The sequence below is a fragment of the Microplitis demolitor genome, chromosome 7 (genome assembly GCF_026212275.2).
Source record: "Microplitis demolitor isolate Queensland-Clemson2020A chromosome 7, iyMicDemo2.1a, whole genome shotgun sequence".
Lineage (NCBI taxonomy): Eukaryota > Metazoa > Arthropoda > Insecta > Hymenoptera > Braconidae > Microplitis > Microplitis demolitor.
Window position 1 is genome coordinate 7,322,915 of NC_068551.1, and position 19,065 is coordinate 7,341,979.

The window sequence follows — 19,065 nt, forward strand, 5'->3', positions numbered from 1 at the left end:
GACCGTCACAGATACCGTCTTGTGACGGTCACTGGCGTCACAAAATTGTTTTGATAATTCTGTTGTGCAAATGACGGTCACAACGCCGGTCACAATTGTTACCGTAAAATACAACGATATAGACATTTTATGATTTTTTTTTTTTTTTTTTTTTTTTTTGAAAAATAGATTATCTAGTTAAGTTAAAACAATTTTTTTACGTTTTTGTTATTTTATGATTTTACGTATATGAAGTATGTTTCCAGTCAGTTTATATAATTGCCCTCATAGCACAGTTTGCTTTAGCAAAAGTTTACTTTACAAAAATTTCCTTAAATTTTTCGACAAATTTCCGTCAACTTCAGACTTATTCCGTTTTTAACGATAATTTATAGGCAACTTGCTATTGAATTTGACATAAATTTACAGCCTGAAGTAGAATGCTAATTGACTTCAAAAGTTGCCGTTCATTTTCAGGCAAATTTTATGTCAATTTATTGTTAATTTGACTTGAAAAATTGTTAAGTATTTTTTTACCGTCAAATTGTAGACAATTTTATATATAAATTTGCTTACCTTCTGAAATAGTAAGAATGAACATAATCGACTTTTTTTTTTTTTGTAAAAAGTTACCTTTATAAATTGAAGAAAAATTAACCCCAAATTATTATTTTCAACTTTTGCCGTCAAATCGTCAGCAAATTCGGGCAGCAAATTTCTGATAATTTCAACATCAAATTACCGTCAATTTCAAGCTAAAGTGGCTATTAGGGCAGATAACCAGAACTTGAGCTGAAACTTACCCTGATAGCCCCCTGAACCGTAAGTTAACTACAAGCTGCTGCCGTATGTATTATAAAGGCAACTCAAAAGAACGTGTTGGAAAGCAAGCAGTCACCTCTGCGTTAACAGTAAATTGTCTGTATTTCGCCTCTTATATCATTAATAATTTAATAATAAACCCATGATTAAACTTTAAAAAAATATTAATGTATTCAGAAAAGTTTAATTATTTAATACTAAATGATTTATGGTAATGGTATTATTAAAGCAAAAACTACAGCACTTAAACAAATGATTCCCATTTACGCGCGTGAATAAGAACGAATTTAAAAAATTTATTTCTCGAAAACGGTGTAGCGATTTGAAATTTTAATAGTAATCCTTTTTTTTATAATTCTTTCGTTGAAAAGAATTTTAAAATTTTGGTATTATTTTGAAAATTGGTATCGAACCTCTTCAATATTAAGGTGCCTATTCTCGACTTTTGATTCTCCATTTCAATAACATAAGAAAAAAATTTTTCAAATTTGGAATTTTATATCTTGACAATGGATTATTGTACAAATTAGTTTAGCATATGTTTTTGTAAGGAATTGAACGCTCTGTAAAAAAAAATCTCTATTCATTTTTTGATAAATCTATTTGTTCAAAAGTTATTGGAGCTCAAAGTCAAGTTATACTAAATTTTGAGATCTTTTTACTTTTCCGGCGAAACTATGAGATTTATCATGAAACTTAATAAAAACTTTTTTGTAGACAATTTTACTATCTACAAATTATTTCGCGTAAAGTTTTTTCAAATTCTGCATTGTTTTCTAGTTATTTTCATTTCAATGTCGAGCTCTTAAGATCAATCAGAACGCTATTTTTTTAAGAGCTTGACATTAATATGAAAATAACTAGAAAACAATGCGAAATTTGAAAAAACTCCACTGGAAATAATTTGTAGGGATTAAAATTGTCTACAAACAATATTTCATGACGTTTTGTGATAAATCTGATAGCTTCACCGAAAAAATAAAAAGATCTCGAAACGTATTACAACTTGACTTTAATCTCCAATAACTTTTGAACATATGGGTATATCAAAAAATGATAAGATACATTTTCGCGGAGTGTTCCCTATAAAAATAATTCCTGAACTTATCTGTACAATGAGCAATTGCCAAGATACAAAATTCCCAAATTAAAATTTTTTTTTTCCCTTGTTATTTAAATAAGAAATCAAAAATCACGAAAAGGCACCTCTTAATATTAATATGAAGAGCTCAAACTTAACCAGATTTTTTTTTATCATCTTTTGGATAGCTTGCTTTCTTATCATCTTGACAATTGATTTTATTAACATCAAAATCATTTCGAAAATGATAAGGAAGCAAAATATAATTTCAATTCTTTTTTTTGTGTATATAGATATACAGTTTACATGGAGTGACCGCTTCTCAATTCTTTTCAATCAGTATTTTTAACCAGGGTGGTACTACACAGTAGTGCTCAAAATTAATACAAAATAGCAACACTATATAACTATTCTTTACGAGCAATTTTTACCTGGTTATAACAGTTATAAAAAAATATTCTTCGCTATTTAAGATATAATAGTAATAATGACTACGTTTTATAGTTAGCGTCAACAATTAAAATAATATTAGTAACTACTTTGGCTTAGTTAATTTTGAGTATTTGATATAACTTGGAAAAAAAAGTTACTGTAACGGAACCTTGAGCAGCACTGACAATAATAATTTTGTAGTTAGCTTTAATAGATTAAAGTAGTGTTAGTAACTATTTCAGCTCAACGGAAATGAATTAGTAGATATATTGATCATAATTAACTTATCAAAACTTAAATTTTAGTAGTGGAGAAAAATTGTGTTTAAGTAGTTTGCTGTATTAAATTAGAATAGTATAGCAGTAACCGTTTTAATCTAGTTGATGATAAGTAGTTAATATAACTATGAAAAATTAGTTTTTATAACGTAATTCTTCCCAGTAATTACAATAATTTATTTATATACTGATGGAAAGATTTTTTAGTATTTAATAAGCCTTATCAACTGTTAATAAATTATTTTTTAACACGAGATGATTTAATAAATATTCATTACCAGTTAACAAATACTTGTTAATAGTTAATAAATCATTTATTAAGATAGTTGAACAAAAAGTGAGCATGAAAGCTTTACTTCGACACTTTTTATAACTTCATAACTTCAATAATTAGTAGAATTTAATTAGATGAGATAAATTTATAGCTATTTCAAAGAACAAACAGAGAAAATAAAATGAATCATAAAAAAATAGTTGTAATAAATTACAGAATTTTTTTTTGCGGTGAAAATAATTAGGGTAATATAAATAATTTAAAATAATTTATAATGCAAATCAAAAATATTTGTAATTAATTTTCTTTTCATTAAAATTTTTTCAGTTTTTTAAACAACAAATATGCAAAAAATATAACATGTATGGTAAATTAATATTTACATAAATATATCTTAAATTAAGTCACGATGAGAAACATCATGAACTCCGTTTGATCTAACATGAATTTCATTTCATCACTAATTTTTTTTATGAATTCTTCCAGAGTATTTGAATCAGTTATATCATGCTCTACAGAAAAGTAAGAAAAAATATATCACTGAAATAATTATTTTTATATTAATAAATTTAAAGGTTTCAGATGTGCATGAAGACTTGAATCTTATTCGTTTGATTGTACTGACTCATCAACATTGGATATAGTTCACCCAGACCCCATGAATTTATCAACACATCCATTTAAATCAATTTTTAAAAAACTTTTAGGGCCACTTTAAACTTTTTTTATTTAAAACTCGACTCAAAAATATGTTCAGTACTTACCCTGATTAGAAAATATAATTTGTGACGATTAAAAGTTCAATCATCATTAATCGGCTTTAAATTGTCATGGTTTTCACATTTAATTGTCTCTAATCGTCAAAAAAACAAATTATTATTTTACGATTAAAAACAATTAATGACCATTAAAATTTCTAATCATCATGAATCGTTTTCATTCTTTATGCGTGGCCGTAAATTTTATTATTATTTTAAGATTAAAGACGATTCATGACGATTAAAAATTTCAAATCGTCTTCAATCTTCATGTGGGAACAGACATTGTAATATTATTTTACGATTAAAGACGATTCATGACAGTTTAAAGTTTTTAGTCGTTTAAAGTAAAATAATATTACAGTTTCTGGTTCCACATGAAGATAAAAAACGATTTATGACGGTTTGAAACGACTAAAAATTTCAATCGTTTTTAATCCTTTTCAATCATCAATTGACGATTCGAGTATTTTCTAGTTAGGGCAGTATCGTATCTTTATTAAGAAGGGTTATAGCGTTATTGATTTATGAACGATCTTCACGGCGTACTGTCAAAAAAGACACATTCACTCTAAAAATAATTTATTAACTGTTAATAAATATTTGTTAACTATTTATAAATAATATTTATTTTTATTCTATAAATATAATATTAAATGTTGAAAAATATTTATTTATTACTTAAGAGTTAAAAAAATTTTTCAACTTCTCTATTTTGAACCTATAACTAGTTTCAAATATTAACCAGCAATTTATTATTATATTTTGTATTAATTTGATTTTTTTACTACATACGTGTTTTTATTAAAAATAACCTTATTTGTTATTTTTAACTATGGTTAGTAACAACTATGTATGCTAATATTTTATTTTATTGAAATTAAATTAGATGGGAAAAAATTCCAATTAACAACCAGAATGGAAAATAAATTTTTCAAAAAAAATTTCGAAGTTTCTTGAAATTGGTGAAAATTAACATGAAATAAAAATTAAGAAAATGAAATCAAAACCTAATTTATCAGCTGTAACCTTCTACTTACAGAATCCAGTCAAGTCATGTTAGTAGAAACACAAAAAAAAAAACAAACAATTTTTGAAATTATACCCGGGAATCTGGATGGGAACATAGGGAATTTCGAACTTCCAAACAATAAATTTTGTAACACGTGTCATAAAAGTTTAATGTTCAAGTTACGATTTTTAGAAGTTCAAATATTAATTTTTTCTGTATAGACAATAAATATTAATATTTATTCCAATTATTACGTTTTAATTATAAATTAAAGAATTATTATTTAGAGTGATAGTCTTTTCTGATCACTTTGCCATTATCCTACTGGCAATATTAGTCAATTCTGGAACAAATCTTGAGCAAGTCAAAGAGAATACAGTGAAATATATCTATATATATTGTGATTTCAAGACTTGACTAAGATAGCTACTAGGGTATATTGATTGTCGTCTCTCAATTTATATAATTCATTTTATGCCGTGAAGTTACTCCTGGTTAAAAATACTGATTGAAAAGAATTCGAATTTCATCATTTTTAATTTTTTTTCAATCAATATTTTTAAACAGGGACAAGAAAGAATACCCTGATTAAAAATTCCAACTAATTCCGATTGAAACTCTATTGGAGTTCTATCAGATTCAAACATCCAATCAGAATTGCTCGGAAGCGTTTCAAGTATCTGAATCAATATCAATCGGAAAAATATACACTGACGCATAAAAGGAACAGAAAAATTTTATAAATTTTTTAGTAACTTTTGGAAGGCTGTAACTTTGTGAAAAATAATCGTATCGAGATTTTAAAAAAAGCATTTTATAGCTTGAAATCTCTAGTTTCGGTGCATTTTTATCAAAATTTTTCAAAAGGTCTGGTTATTACGCTAACATGAGAAATACCGCGAGACAAAAAATTTCTAAATTTTTTTTTTTTCCAAAGAGCCCACGGACCGTGGATAAATTTTGTCAACTGAACCAATGCATAGGTCATTTGGCAAATTTATTCAGCTTCAATTTGGCTTTTTTTTTTAACCTCGTAGGACAATATGTCGCAGAGATATCAGCCTTCAAACAAAAAATGATCCTTTTGGGTTTGATCATCGATATTTCAGGTACCAATGAGTGCACAGTAAATTTGAGGGCGGCGTCAAAAACTTGAATAAATTCTCTACGAGACCCGTTCATCATTTTTTGGAAAAAACAATTTGTTTTATTTTTAACATCTTTTAGAAGAAGTAAGTACAAAAAAATGACTTTTTTTAGTTTTTTAGTAAATCAACCGCTACTCTGCAAATATTGATAAAAAAAATATTGTTGCCAGGGACTTTTTTAGTTTAATGTACCTCCAATAACCCTAGAAATTTTTAAATTGATCTATGGAGCCGTTTTTTGGGGGGGATCGATCAAAGTTTTGCTAAACAATTAAAGTTAAACAATTTTTTTTTACTTTTCTTTCATTTTTGCATTGCTAACTCCGTAAATTTGAGGGAAAGAGTAAAAAAACGAAAAATTTCCAAAAAAAATCAAAGAAATCAAAAAAATTGAAACTTGTTTTTTGGGATCGAAAATTTATAAAATTTTTCTGTTTCTTCAATTTTTTGCGTTAGTGTATTTATTATTTTTCAATTTAATCCGATTAGAATATTTTAATCGGATTTAATTAGAAAATAATTATTTATCGACCGTTTTTCCGATTAAATGCCAATCGGAACTTTCCGATTAAATATGAATAGAATTTTTTAATCAGGAATAACGATGAGAGTAGAAAGTTTGTTTATTTCAAAAATTAAAAAATTTCCCTCTTTCAGAACTTTTTATCCAACTTTACTCGTATTCAAAATAAAAATAAATATATTTTTCTAATATATTTAGAATCTTTTCATAATTAAAAAAATTATCTATTCAATTCTTGTAGATACTTAACATAACTTATGAATATTTACATTTTATTTGATAGATATAACTATCAATGATTTGATTAATTGAGAGGCTTGCAAGCACATATTATATTTATAAAATCTGAATTCCTAAGATAACCATATATCTTATATGAGATATCATAAGGTAATTTTGCAAAATTATCAAATATAGTGTAAAGACATTCACTTCCTTGTTCTACTAATTTATATCTTTCTAATCCTTTTAAAAAACAATTACTTATAATATTTCCATAAATCGGAAAATCTCTTTTATAATTATTTGAAATTAAAGTTTCAAATATACTTTCATTTCTTACAAACATTGATAACTGATTTGTATTTTTTGTCACAATATCATAAAAAGATACATTACTAATACCAATTTTTTCACTTTTCATATTTTCTATTTCTTTTTCACATATTTTCTGAAATTTACTCATTTCTTCATCGAGAGTAATTAATGACAAATTTTTTTCGGACACATATAAATTTGCTATTTTTAATTTAATTATATGCTGTCTCAGAACCTGAATTATTAACTCGCGATCAGAAACTTCAAGAAAATTCAAGTACGACAAAGTGTTACTTGCTGTAGCATAGTCCAGTGGTGTAAAATTTTTTTTACATGTTCTATTAATGTCGAAATCATTTTGTAAAAGCAGTTTGACAATCGGTAAATGCCCATTATCACAAGCCACGTGGAGAGCCGTTCTATTTCTTTTGTCAACACTATCAACTTTTATTTTACCTGTCATAAGTAATTCAACCATATTCAAATCAAAATTTTGTATAGCATAAAATAGTACTGGTTTTCCTATTTTATCTTTAGAATTTACATCTGCACCGTAAGTCATTAAAAGTTTTACTATTTCCTGTTGTCCATTCTTAACTGCACAATGTATGAATGAATTACATATTCTAATCGCTCTTCTTTTTAGGTTACTCTGATGAATTTTATGATTTAAAAGATATTCAACTATTTTTGAACGCCCTTCTTCAATAGCAGAAAGCATTATATTGTAACATATTGTTTTATTATTAGTATCACGAATTTTAACGTCAGCTCCATAATCCAAAAGAAGTTTAAGAATTTTATCATTGCCATTTATCGAAGCAAGGTGAATTGCAGTTAAATTGTCTTTGGCAATAAGATTTAGATCAGCGCCTTCACTCAGCAGTTGTTCAACAACATCTTCATGATTATTTTTACAAGCAATATGTAGTGGCGTATATCCAGTTTTTCCTTCACTAACGTAAGTTCCATTGATATGAGCCCCATTTTTTAAAAGACATTGGACAATTGCTAAATGCCCTCTTTCTGCTGCCATAAGAAGAGGCGTATCATTACCTCTTAGCTTGACATTAACATTAGCGCCTTTCTTTATAAGAAGTTCGACAACTTTTGTGTAACCATTCTCAACAGCAAAATGCAATGGCGTACAACCATATCTAAGTGTTGATGTATGTGTGCAATCAATAAAAGCTCCATAATCTAATAGGAGCTCAACTATTCGTAAATGTCCTCTTTCAGCGGCAAGATGAAGTGAAGTTAAACTGTTCTGAGCGTTACTATTCACATTTGCACCGTTGCATAATAATAATGACAATATTTCTTCGTTACCACTTTCAGCAGCCAAATGAAGAGAAGTATAGCCACTTTTCCAACTTGAAGTACATGATGCATCTATACAGGCCCCGTATGATAAAAGATATTTGACAATTTCTAAATATCCTCTTTCAGTCGCAAGATAAATTGGCTTCTTTCCGTCTTCATCTATGGCGTTAACATCAATTTCTTGACTGGAAATCAGTAATTTAGCAGCATTTAACTGTTTTTTTTTTATTGCATGATGGAGTGCTGTATTTTTATGATAATGTTTAATGTCAAAAGATGCTCCGTTGTTGAAAAACATTTTTACAGTTTCTTAAATGCTGTATTGAACTGCAAAATATGGCGGTGTCTCGAAAAGCTCTATTTCAAGATAATATTCACAATCTCGATACGATTTTTCACGACAGCGTTGTTGAGCAATGTATATTCATCTACACTGAAAAAAAAAATACATATTTATAAGAAAAAATGCTCGATATAAGTATTTAAGCTACTTAAATAGTGTTGAGCAATTATTTTCATCAATGAAGTGAAATAATTACTTTAGTTAAGTATTTTATTTACTTGCTTAAAACTAAGAAAGAAAATTTGGTTTTATCAGAAAAATATTATTAGACATGTTTTTTTTTTTTTCAAATCTAATGTTGTTCAGATTAGTTTTGTACCTACAAAATCATTTTTTTCTAAATAAATAATTTTACCCAATTAACAATTAGGCGTTGATACCGGCTGCCTAATAATTTATCCAGTTCTGGGTGCTGGCACCGGCTGTCCAGAATTATCCAAATCCTACATCCTAATAAACAATATGGAGACCGGGTTGCACGACACTACACTTTAAATCGCAAAAATTAAATAAAATAATCGACGACCACGGCCCACCAAGGGTCTATAGACACTCTAACGAGGCCAAACCTGGACATTAATAGAAAATTAAATATTTAAAAATATTTAAATTAATATTGGAAATTATCCAGTATTTAACATTGATCAAAGAAATCAAGATTATTGGCGAAAAAAACATTTTGAAATCGAAAAAATGAACAAAAACCGAGAAACTACCAATTATGGTGATTTTTGGCAAAATTGATAAATTTAAAGCTTCGGGACACTAAGAAAGAAAATTCGCAGCGTTTTGAAATTTTCAGGGTTTTTTCAGGACACTTTGAGGTTGAAAAAAAAACGACGATATCCTATGTTCGTCCGTTATATCTAAAGTTATAGCAAGATTTTCGAATGTCCTTAATTATGCTAATTTTTACCTGTTTATTAATAAACATTATCGCTTCAAAACCAATTTTTCTATCAAAAGCCATTAATTTTGTCTTATAGAGAATGTTTTCCAGTTTTCAAAACCCTACTTCCCTTCTTTATACGACCAATACGTCCGAAGTTATTGATTATCAAAGCCAAAATGGACTTTTTTGCTTTGATCCATGATAACTCAGCGCCGAATCGTCATAGAGACTTTTTGAGGTCGCCAAATTAAAGAGCATAAAATTTCCTAAAAGTTTTATGAATTCAAATTATCCAAAAAATTTTATTGAAGCCCATAGACTTGTTGAATGATGAGTAAAAATTTTGAAAATTTCGTTTTTCGTTGGTTTACTTAAGATTACTCCGGAACCGTGCATGATAAAAAAAAATGAGATCCAGATCTGAATACTATAAACTTGAGGCTACAATTTTCTTTTTTCATTTTCACTCTACGATCATTTTTTACCGAGTTACAACATGTTGAAAATCACGCGAAAATTTCGAATTTTTTTTCTATCCCTTAGTTTTTGAAACTAGTGTATATTTAGGTGACTTAAGTAATCGATGCTTCTAGAAATTTGTTATTAAAGTAAAGCAATAGTTCTGAGACTAGCTGTACAATGCCTTGAGCAAGTCATATACAAGTCTTGATGACAATCTCTTGTTATATGATCTAGCGCAAGACCCATACGTAAAAAAAGATACTAGTAATCTGAAAAAATATTTTCTGAAAAATATATTTTCAGAAAAAATAGACCCGGAAAAAATAGATCCGGAAAAATAGACCCGGCAAATCAACTTATCAGCTGACTACCGATTTCATAAGGAACTTCATACTCGGCCTTACAATTTGATAGAATCATGTCTTTCAATGTCTATCAATTCGGAACTCGGTAACTCAACCTTTGACTCGGAGACAAATCACTCGCGGCAAAATACCCATGACAATATACCCGATGCCGAAATACCCACAAACCAAAATACCCCCGACAAAACACACGCTACACGGTGTGATGCTTTTTGGGACCGAGAAAATTCATGCCCGATAATTCATCCCGAAAATCAATTTAAAAAAAAATAAGAAAGGAGAAAAAAATCTTTCTCTCTCTTTCTTTTTTTTTTTTTTTTTTTTTACTTTCTTTTCGTAAAAAAAATGTATCTCAATCAGGGGGTCCAGGGGTAAAGCCTCAGTAGGGTTCAGGGACCTAGTGCCCACTTTTCTGTGTGTGTACATTGATTTAATTGCACACACAAAATTCGTAAAAAAAGACGCTATTTTTCACATCTTTTTGTGTGTGGGTACATTTTTTTAATTAGACACACATAAAATAAGAATTAAATAAACAGTATCATTAAAGTATTATTCGTATAATAATAACTGAGTATTGACGTCACATTAAATGATAACCATGTATTATAATGTTAAAAAACTTGTTTGTTGGATAAAATAAAAATTTTTATAATAAGACTAAGTCATGAATTTAATGAAGTTTAGATGGTATCAATGAAAAATGTGATTGGATTCAAGACTTTGTTCAAATTCATTAATAAAATTTGTTTTAAATATATTATTGTAGGGTCTATTTTTTCCGGGATTCAAGACACTAATGACTAGGGGTTCTGCTGAAGGCACTGGCACCAGAATCTTGCGTAAGCATATGTTATTTGGGTAGTACTAATTATCGGACTTTGGCAAAAATTACCCTTAGATCTAGTTCAATCAAGCAGCATTGAAATTTTTAATAATAAGATGCATAGTTAGCATCTACTAAATCTGAATTTTAATCAACGGAATGTGTAACAGCATATTATTGGACTTTATATTGCTAATAATCTATTGTCTTTTTGCCTGATTCAAATTGTTTGTATTATTGTTGTTGTTTGATCACGTCGAATTTCTATACTACTTTTGTAAGATCATCTGTATGATTACACTTTACCATTTGGCCGGTGGCTTGACATGAAAAATTTAATATTAAAAAAAAAAAAAGAATAGTTTTCTTAAAGTCAGAAATATCAATTTAATTAAAAAAAAAAAATACTTATTTCGAGTATGTACAGAAACAAGAAAAATAATTACTTGAATTTAATTTTTTTTTCTCCCAGTGTAATATTCCAAGTTACTAATAGAAACTAAATTGCATTAGTTAATGTTTCACTATTTTTATTTCTCCTCCATGGAAAGCAGATAATAAACTATTCCTTGTCTCTTCGTCCTCAAGCATTACTGTAATAAAAAAAAAAAGTATTAACAACAATTCAAATGGAAATTAATACTGATTATTAGTGATACTGAAAATAGTAGACATTATAAAAATTTACTTCTTTTAAATTGACAAATAAAATTTTTTAAGAAAAAACTTTTATAAATAACATTTAAAAATCTTGATTATAAAAATTACATGATTATCTTGTCTATTGTTTCTTCCAGTATAATGATTATTAAGATATTATTTATCTTGAATAAATTAAGTACCATTGAGAGTAATATTGAATGAAAATGTAATAATACTATCACTACTAGATTCTGTTTTGAGGTTATGTAGAGGCATTCGAAATACACGTTTTTAAGCTTTTGGAAATATAATTCCAAAAATAATTATAATGGTCTCAATATTTTATATAATTATGAAAAACCTGAAACTGGTTTCATTAAAATGTCAACTATTAATATAAAGCAAAATTATAACATATAAACAGATTATTTATAGCTTATTAGATAAATTCGTTTAATTATTAAATAAACTAACCAAGTCATTGAACTCAAATATATAAATCTTCCACTTAAAACTCATTGTACACTTTCATAAAACTTAAATATGATGAGTTGGTGACACAAACACTACACTTAATATGAATTAATTTAATTCATTTATAAATTATGAATGTAAATGCTTTTTTTTTAAGACAACTGTTATTAAAAATAATAATAATTTAAATCACACGAAAAATAAACGATGTGGTCGTACCATGGAGAATAGAGACAAGGAGCCCGAACTTATGCTTTATTTTATGAGTAGTGTTATCGCCTCCTCCTAGCGGTTGGCTAAAGATTTAATTTTAGTTTGATTTTCCTTTTTATCGACGTGGGTCGATTCGCCCGGGAATATTAAAATATTCAACTTCGTAGAACGCGGTGTACTTATTAATAATATGATTGAGAAATAAATTGAATTAACTATGGTTCAAAGAGTCTATATTCTGTCGACCAAGTTACAAAATTACGGCTTGTCGATTCGACTTACAAAATGTTTCTGATTCTTTTTTTTCTTAAAATTATGGCAAGTCCGCGCTGGCAGCTTGAGTGGGGGTTGGGCCCGTCCCAGGGGCTGGTCCATCTGACGTCACGTGAGCGGCAGAATCGGGTCTCCTCTTGACCACTGGCTTCGTCCACTCTGCAGCTGTGCGGTTGTCCAACGTGGTTAAGGGTTTTCCCAGGGTGCGATGTTTTATGGCTTCGGACTTGCCTTTTTGTCGACGTTGGAGATTCCCAAGTTTTATTGGGGTCTCTAATCGGCTTAACTAGTTCTATCTTAGGTACTATAGTTACAATATTTATAAATATTTCACGTTTACAAGAAAAATAAAAAGCTTACGTCTAGAACAAATTCCATTCTTTAAATAAAAGGACAGACTTGTGAAAATAAGTTTCCCAAGACCGTGGGTTTTCCCGAGATCTCACAATTTTATGATCTCGGAGAGTAAGGAATATAAGCAGATGGATTTAGATCAAACCATTTGGTCGGATGTGCTGAACATTGGAAAGAATTTACCAAGAAGATTTTACGATTCTACCTTACAATGCGAGGACATTTTATAGTGAGATGTGCTAATATACAATTAAGACAATGAGAAAAAGAAAAAACACGTCAACTTAGGAAAGCTGGTAAATTGTAATTATAATAAAACCTAACATAAAATCAAATTTGTTGTAAACTTTTTTTTTTATTGTCATTTACTATTATAAGAAAAAAAAATTCTGCAAACATAATAATTTATTTAATTGTTAATAAAATGAATGTACAAAGTTAATAAATTAACTATTTTGTACTTTTAGAAAATAAATCAACTATTTAATATTTTTTTAGAGTAAAAACTGATTGTTAATTATTTAAGAAGCGAAAGGTAAAAAGATTAAATTATTAAACATACGAATATTTGTCTATCGTAATTTATTCAAGTTACTGATTTTTATCTTTATTGAATAATTATTATATTTTTGAGCTTTTTTTTTTTTATTTCCAACTGATAACTTAAAATATTATTAAATTATTCAATTATTGTATTATTAAATTTTCAAGTTAGCATAATTTAAACGCACTAATAAATTTTTTTTTCTTCACATCAACTGTATATTAAGGAGACTTTACTTTTTTAAAAGAAAGTTATTATTAGAAAAAAACTTTAAATTCACAAAAAAAATTGTGTAAATTTTTCAATAACTTTTTAGTTAGCAATGCAACATTATTTAAATAAAAATATAGAAATAGAACTTGTAAATATTTTATAAACGGTAAGTATTATTTCAAAAAATAAAAAAAAAATTTTTTTATAATTATGATTTTATTGAAGTTAAATCTAATAATTAGATCTAAACTGTTTCACCTGGAACTATTGAAATGATTCTGATATTTTCATTCGCTTTTTAACGACTAATTTTATTCTTTAGTCGTTAGAAATCTTATTAACAGATTAATTTATAAAAATATGGAAGGGAGCCACATTAGTACCCAAAATTGTCTGTTCACCTCGAGTGAAATGTCCCCCACTTCGCTTTTCAATATTGGTCTACGCAATGGTAACGCCACAAATGATCAATTTTGGAACCTTTCGAAAGCGCCCTGGTTACCATTAGAACAGCCGGGGTCAGTGCCACTTAAGTTCGGGCTCCTCGTCTCTATTCTCCACGGGCCAAACTAAGTCCTGAACAAATTTATTCAGGACTTAGTTCGGCCGAACATGCCCAGTAAAATAATGACAAATGGAATTTTTAAAAAGTCAACTTTTAAAAGTTGTCTTAATGATACCAAAAAAATTAAAAAAAAAAAACAAACTATGAAAAATATTAGCAAATACTTATCGTAAAATGGAGTAATAAATGATGACTTTCTTTGCAATTGAGTTATGCAATAGTTATAAAATTAATTATCCTTATAATTAATCTATTAAACTTTAACACTCTTTAAAAAATTAAATATACTGGTTTACGACTGAAAGATGTACAAAAAATATATATATTAAATATATATCGTAATAAAATAATGAATCAGAGTTTGAAAAAAAGATTTCAAGTATGTAATTAATTTTTATAAAAATTACACATACAAGTTGTACATGTTATTATTCATTCTTGACAAAAACGAAAAAAAATACTTCTAAAATATAATATTACACTCGAAAATTTTTTTTTGAATTATAAAAGAACATTCAATATTTAAAAAAGCAGTCGAATAGAAAATATTATTATTCAGTAGTTACTGAATAAAAATTTGGAATATTACTTTCCACGATCGATGAAATAAATCGTGCTTCACCAGCTTTTTTAATCACTTTTATATCTCCTATGTCTGCTCCAACGTTTGTTATTCCTTCTTTGTCATTTTGACCAGATGCATATAAGATCTAAAAAGTTAACTTTTTATAAGTAAGAAATATTTTTAAGAATGTACCCAAGTAACACATGATCGAGTAAGATTCTGGTGCCAGTGCCTTGAGCAAAGCTCCTAATCACTAGTGTCTTTTTCTACGTATGGGTCTTGTGCAAGATCATGTAACAAGAAATCATCAAGAATTGTGCATGTCTTGCCCATAGCATCGTACGCAAGAGTATTAAAGATATCTTGAACACGGTGCAATGAAAAAGTGTCTGACGCATTTCTTACACCAGTAACTTACGGCAGGTACTTACGCATGGCTTGCTCAAGATCTGCACAAGGCTCAAGGTCAATTTCGAGCCTTGAGCAGATCTTAAACAAGCCATGTCCAACTATTTTCAGCTATAGTCTTCCTCCAGAATTGAGTTATAATCTGGCACGAATTTCTTGTGTAAGGCTTGTTATTGAAATCTATTCACAAGTATCTGCAGCAAGACACATAGGTAGAAAAATATACTAATGTCTATCGAACTTGAGACCAGGATTGCTCAAGCCTTGAATAAGATTGTTATATGGGTATCAATTTGAAAATTAAATTAGCAAACCGTTTTTTTTCTTTTCATTTCTTCTGCATTTTTTTTCCGATTATCAATAGCACTATTTAGTGCTTCTTGTTCAATTGGCTTAAGTACAACTAATTCCGGGTTCATTGCAATCCAACTACATTGAACAATTTGATTAACTTTCCATCTTTTTGCAGTATCAGGCTCGAGTAGACATGCAATTAATTTTTTAACTTGATCACTAAGTTGATCAATAACTTTCTGTTGGAATTTCCAACGACGATTCGTCTGCAGCGTGTATAATCGAGTCAAATTTGTATCATCAAAAGGCATTGCTTTATTTATAATAATATACAAAATTACACCAAGTGACCAAATATCGGCTATCTTAGGATTATACGGAGAACCTCTAAGTATTTCTGGTGCTGCATACAGTAGGGAACCACAATAAGTATCACTCAATACTTGTTTTCCACGAATATCCGTTACGTAACGAGCGAATCCGAAATCTGCGAGTTTAACGTTGAAATTAATAGTCAATAAAACATTTTCACATTTCATGTCACGGTGAGCAATTTCCATCTCATGTAAATACTGTAAACCTATTATATATTTTCACAAGAAATTATTTAAAATACCATAAAGCTTAGGAATACTACACGGAAAAATTGAAACACAACTGGTTCCTGGACTGAGTCGTGTGCAAGAAAAAAAACTGGGTAAGCAAACGACTGCTTCGGTAGCAACACTATAATTAATCATATTGATGAAAGCAAAAATAAACAAAAGACCAATATTTCAAGTAACGACTATCATTTCATACCGAAAGGTTGGATATAAATTTTTACTCTTATAATTAATTAAAAAAAAATGATTTGGAATAATTCAAAACAATTTGAAATGATTTAAAACAATTTGAATCGACTAATATATAGATATACACTTAACATGGAGCAAATCATTTTTCTTAATCAGGACTGGTACAGCTCCGTAATCAATTATGTGCGCATACGAATCAGTATTGTTCTAAATACGTTCGGGTGCTGTGCTAGGAACGGCTAGTTCGGGTACTTGTCCACTTTTTTTTCTTGCACACCTCAGTGGTGTTGTACAGGAACCAATGGTGTTTCACTCTTTCCGTGTAGTATCTCCTAGAGAATTATTAAATAAATCTACCCAGAGTAAGTTGACGTAGCCAAATACGAGCTTGAATTTCTCCAACTGAGCCATTTTTCGTAATATATTCTAAAAGATCACCGCTTTCAGCAAATCGCATGAAAATAAAATATTTAGAATTTCGCTGAAATATACTGTGAACTTGAACGACATGAGGATGGTTAAGCTTCATTAAAATACTTAGTTCTCGCGGAAAAAATTTTTGTACGACTTCTTTTGGTGCTTTTGATGTATCCACAATTTTACAGGCTAAATTAACTTTAGAGTCAGGCTCACTATCTGGTTTATATTCAGCAAGAAACACCTAATTATAATGAAAATATTATTCATTTACAAAAGAAAATGTCTGAATCAATAAAATATTTGAAAAAGTTATATCTAAATATCACAGAAGTATTTTAAGGAAACTGTAACCTTGGCAAATGAACCTTCGCCAAGTTTTTTTAGAATTTTGTATCCTTGTGTTTTTAATGTTGTTTCTTCAGATGATGATTGATTTATTTCTTCTTGGAACATGTGCAGTTAGATTATATCTTAGTTTCTCCATTACCAAAATAACAAACAAAAAATTTTTTTATTGTCGACAAAACGTTATATAAAAAAGTGTATAAAAATATTAAACCAAATATAGCAAGTAAAGGTATTCTCAATTGAAAAAAAATTTACTGACTAACAAATAAATTTAGGTTATCAAATGAACTATAAATAATTAATAAAAAATAAACGAGAAAAAAAAAACAATCGAAATAGGTTTCAAGTATTATAAAGTATAGTTGAATTGACCAGAGATATTCCAAGAATAAAATGTTTTCAAGAATGTTTTTTTTTGGATAACTTTTAATGTGCTCGATGGATTGATTTCAAAATCTAAGCCGATCTAAAACTTTATAAGCCGCGTCGAATGCTACCTCAACCATCAAAATTGGTTCATTCGTTCAAGAGAAACCGTTATTGAAAGAATTAAAAAAAAATTTTTTTTTAGTTTTTTTGAAATTACTCAAAAACGACTTGATAAATCAATTCCAAAATCTGATCAGCTTTAGGACTCAATAAAACGCATCGATTGCTACCTCAACCGTCTCAATCGGTCAATTCGTTTGAGGTATCGTTGGAGTAAAAATGGTAAAAAACTTTTTTTCTTTTTGAAAACAATGGCACACCAAAGTATTTTCGAGCTCGAAAATGTATTCACAACGTTTTCGAGCTCAAAGAACAGGAAGTTTTGAGGCTGGCTCGCAGGGTCAACCGATAGACAGGATTTTTTAATTGAGAACTGCAGCGTTCTCCAGTAATGTTTTCTCCTAGTTTGAGTAACTCATAATATAGTACGCCCCATCATTCCACCAAGTATAAAGCAATATTTTTTTTTCCAAAAACACTACATTTTGGTGTTGGTTGTCCTGGGTCTACCTGATGTTTTCAACATTTAGGATTCTCATAATAAACCCACTTTTCGTCACCTGTTACAAGTTTCCACAAAAACTTTTTTTTTTTTTTTTGCCGTGAAAACAACGATAAACAGGTGTCAATTTTTCTCTCTCGTTATTCTGGGGTTAATTCATGAGGTACCCATTTTCGTTCTTTCAGAATCTTACCCAGAGTACGTAATATTTCAAAAATAGCTTGTTGAGTGACGTTTAATTTTTCTGCAAGTTCTTGTTGTGTTTGCGAAAGATCTTGATCAAGTAATTCTCGAAATTCCTCGTCACTGATTGTTGCAGATCTTTCAGAGCGTGGTTCATCATTTAAATTAAAATCTCCATTTGTGAATTTCCGAAACCATCTTCGACAAGTACTGCCATCGCTAAGACTGTCGCCTTAAGTTACACAGATTATTCTTTGAACTTCAGCAGTACTTTTTCCTTGATGAAACTCGTATAGAAGATAATGGCGGATATGCACATTACTTACTTTCATTTTCAACTTAATAAAAAAATATGTATATTGAAGATTAATATATAAAAAGTGTGATGAATTTAAAGAGTGCAAATAGCTGTTAGGTAACTCCATCTTTGGAAAACGGGTAGAATTTTTTTGCACACCTAATAATATACAAAAATATCATAGAATTTTTATATTCATAAATTTTTTTTCTGCCTCGTCGAAACCGTTCGAAAAGAAAACAATACGAAATTCTTATACAAAGCATATATTTTCCCAAGTCCACACAAATCTTATTTTAAAACTTAATATTATCTTTAGTTTTAATGTTTATTTATGGCACATATTCGAATGTGGATTTACTCTGGTAATTATAATAATTAAAAAAACGTTTGGATTACGGTTGGCAATAATTATATAAGTGCCATGA

The 19,065-nt window shown here is 28.7% G+C and overlaps 2 protein-coding genes and 1 long non-coding RNA gene across 6 annotated transcripts; 1 reads left to right on the forward strand and 2 right to left on the reverse strand.

Annotated features, from left to right (window-relative positions):
- Window positions 1-866: 866 nt before the first annotated feature.
- LOC106693709 (uncharacterized) lies at window positions 867-4,761 on the forward strand. The gene is made up of 4 exons (XR_001345228.2): window positions 867-3,111; window positions 3,194-3,233; window positions 3,353-3,388; window positions 3,442-4,761. It is a non-coding gene; the product is annotated as an uncharacterized LOC106693709 (long non-coding RNA).
- A 1,267-nt stretch (window positions 4,762-6,028) lies between these two features.
- Window positions 6,029-12,410, reverse strand: LOC103571374 (putative ankyrin repeat protein RF_0381). Of its 4 annotated transcripts, none has more exons than XM_053740460.1 (3): window positions 12,172-12,410; window positions 11,502-11,648; window positions 6,029-8,595 (listed from the first exon to the last, which is right to left on the reverse strand). In XM_053740460.1, exon 3 carries the CDS (start codon window positions 8,463-8,465, stop codon window positions 6,612-6,614), a length of 1,854 nt encoding a protein of 617 aa, XP_053596435.1. In that variant the 5' UTR covers window positions 8,466-8,595; window positions 11,502-11,648; window positions 12,172-12,410; the 3' UTR covers window positions 6,029-6,611. The 4 variants fall into 4 exon arrangements, with proteins under 4 accessions (XP_053596435.1, XP_053596432.1, XP_053596434.1 ...); XM_053740457.1 differs by having other exon boundaries at window positions 6,029-8,600; XM_053740459.1 differs by lacking the exon at window positions 12,172-12,410 and adding an exon at window positions 11,898-12,064 and having other exon boundaries at window positions 6,029-8,600.
- A 2,462-nt stretch (window positions 12,411-14,872) lies between these two features.
- On the reverse strand, window positions 14,873-18,204 carry LOC103571376 (testis-specific serine/threonine-protein kinase 1). Its single transcript, XM_014442609.2, has 4 exons — window positions 17,169-18,204; window positions 16,755-17,058; window positions 15,621-16,180; window positions 14,873-15,043 (listed from the first exon to the last, which is right to left on the reverse strand). Exons 1-4 carry the CDS (start codon window positions 17,268-17,270, stop codon window positions 14,885-14,887), a joined length of 1,125 nt encoding a protein of 374 aa, XP_014298095.2. The 5' UTR covers window positions 17,271-18,204; the 3' UTR covers window positions 14,873-14,884.
- Window positions 18,205-19,065: the final 861 nt, after the last annotated feature.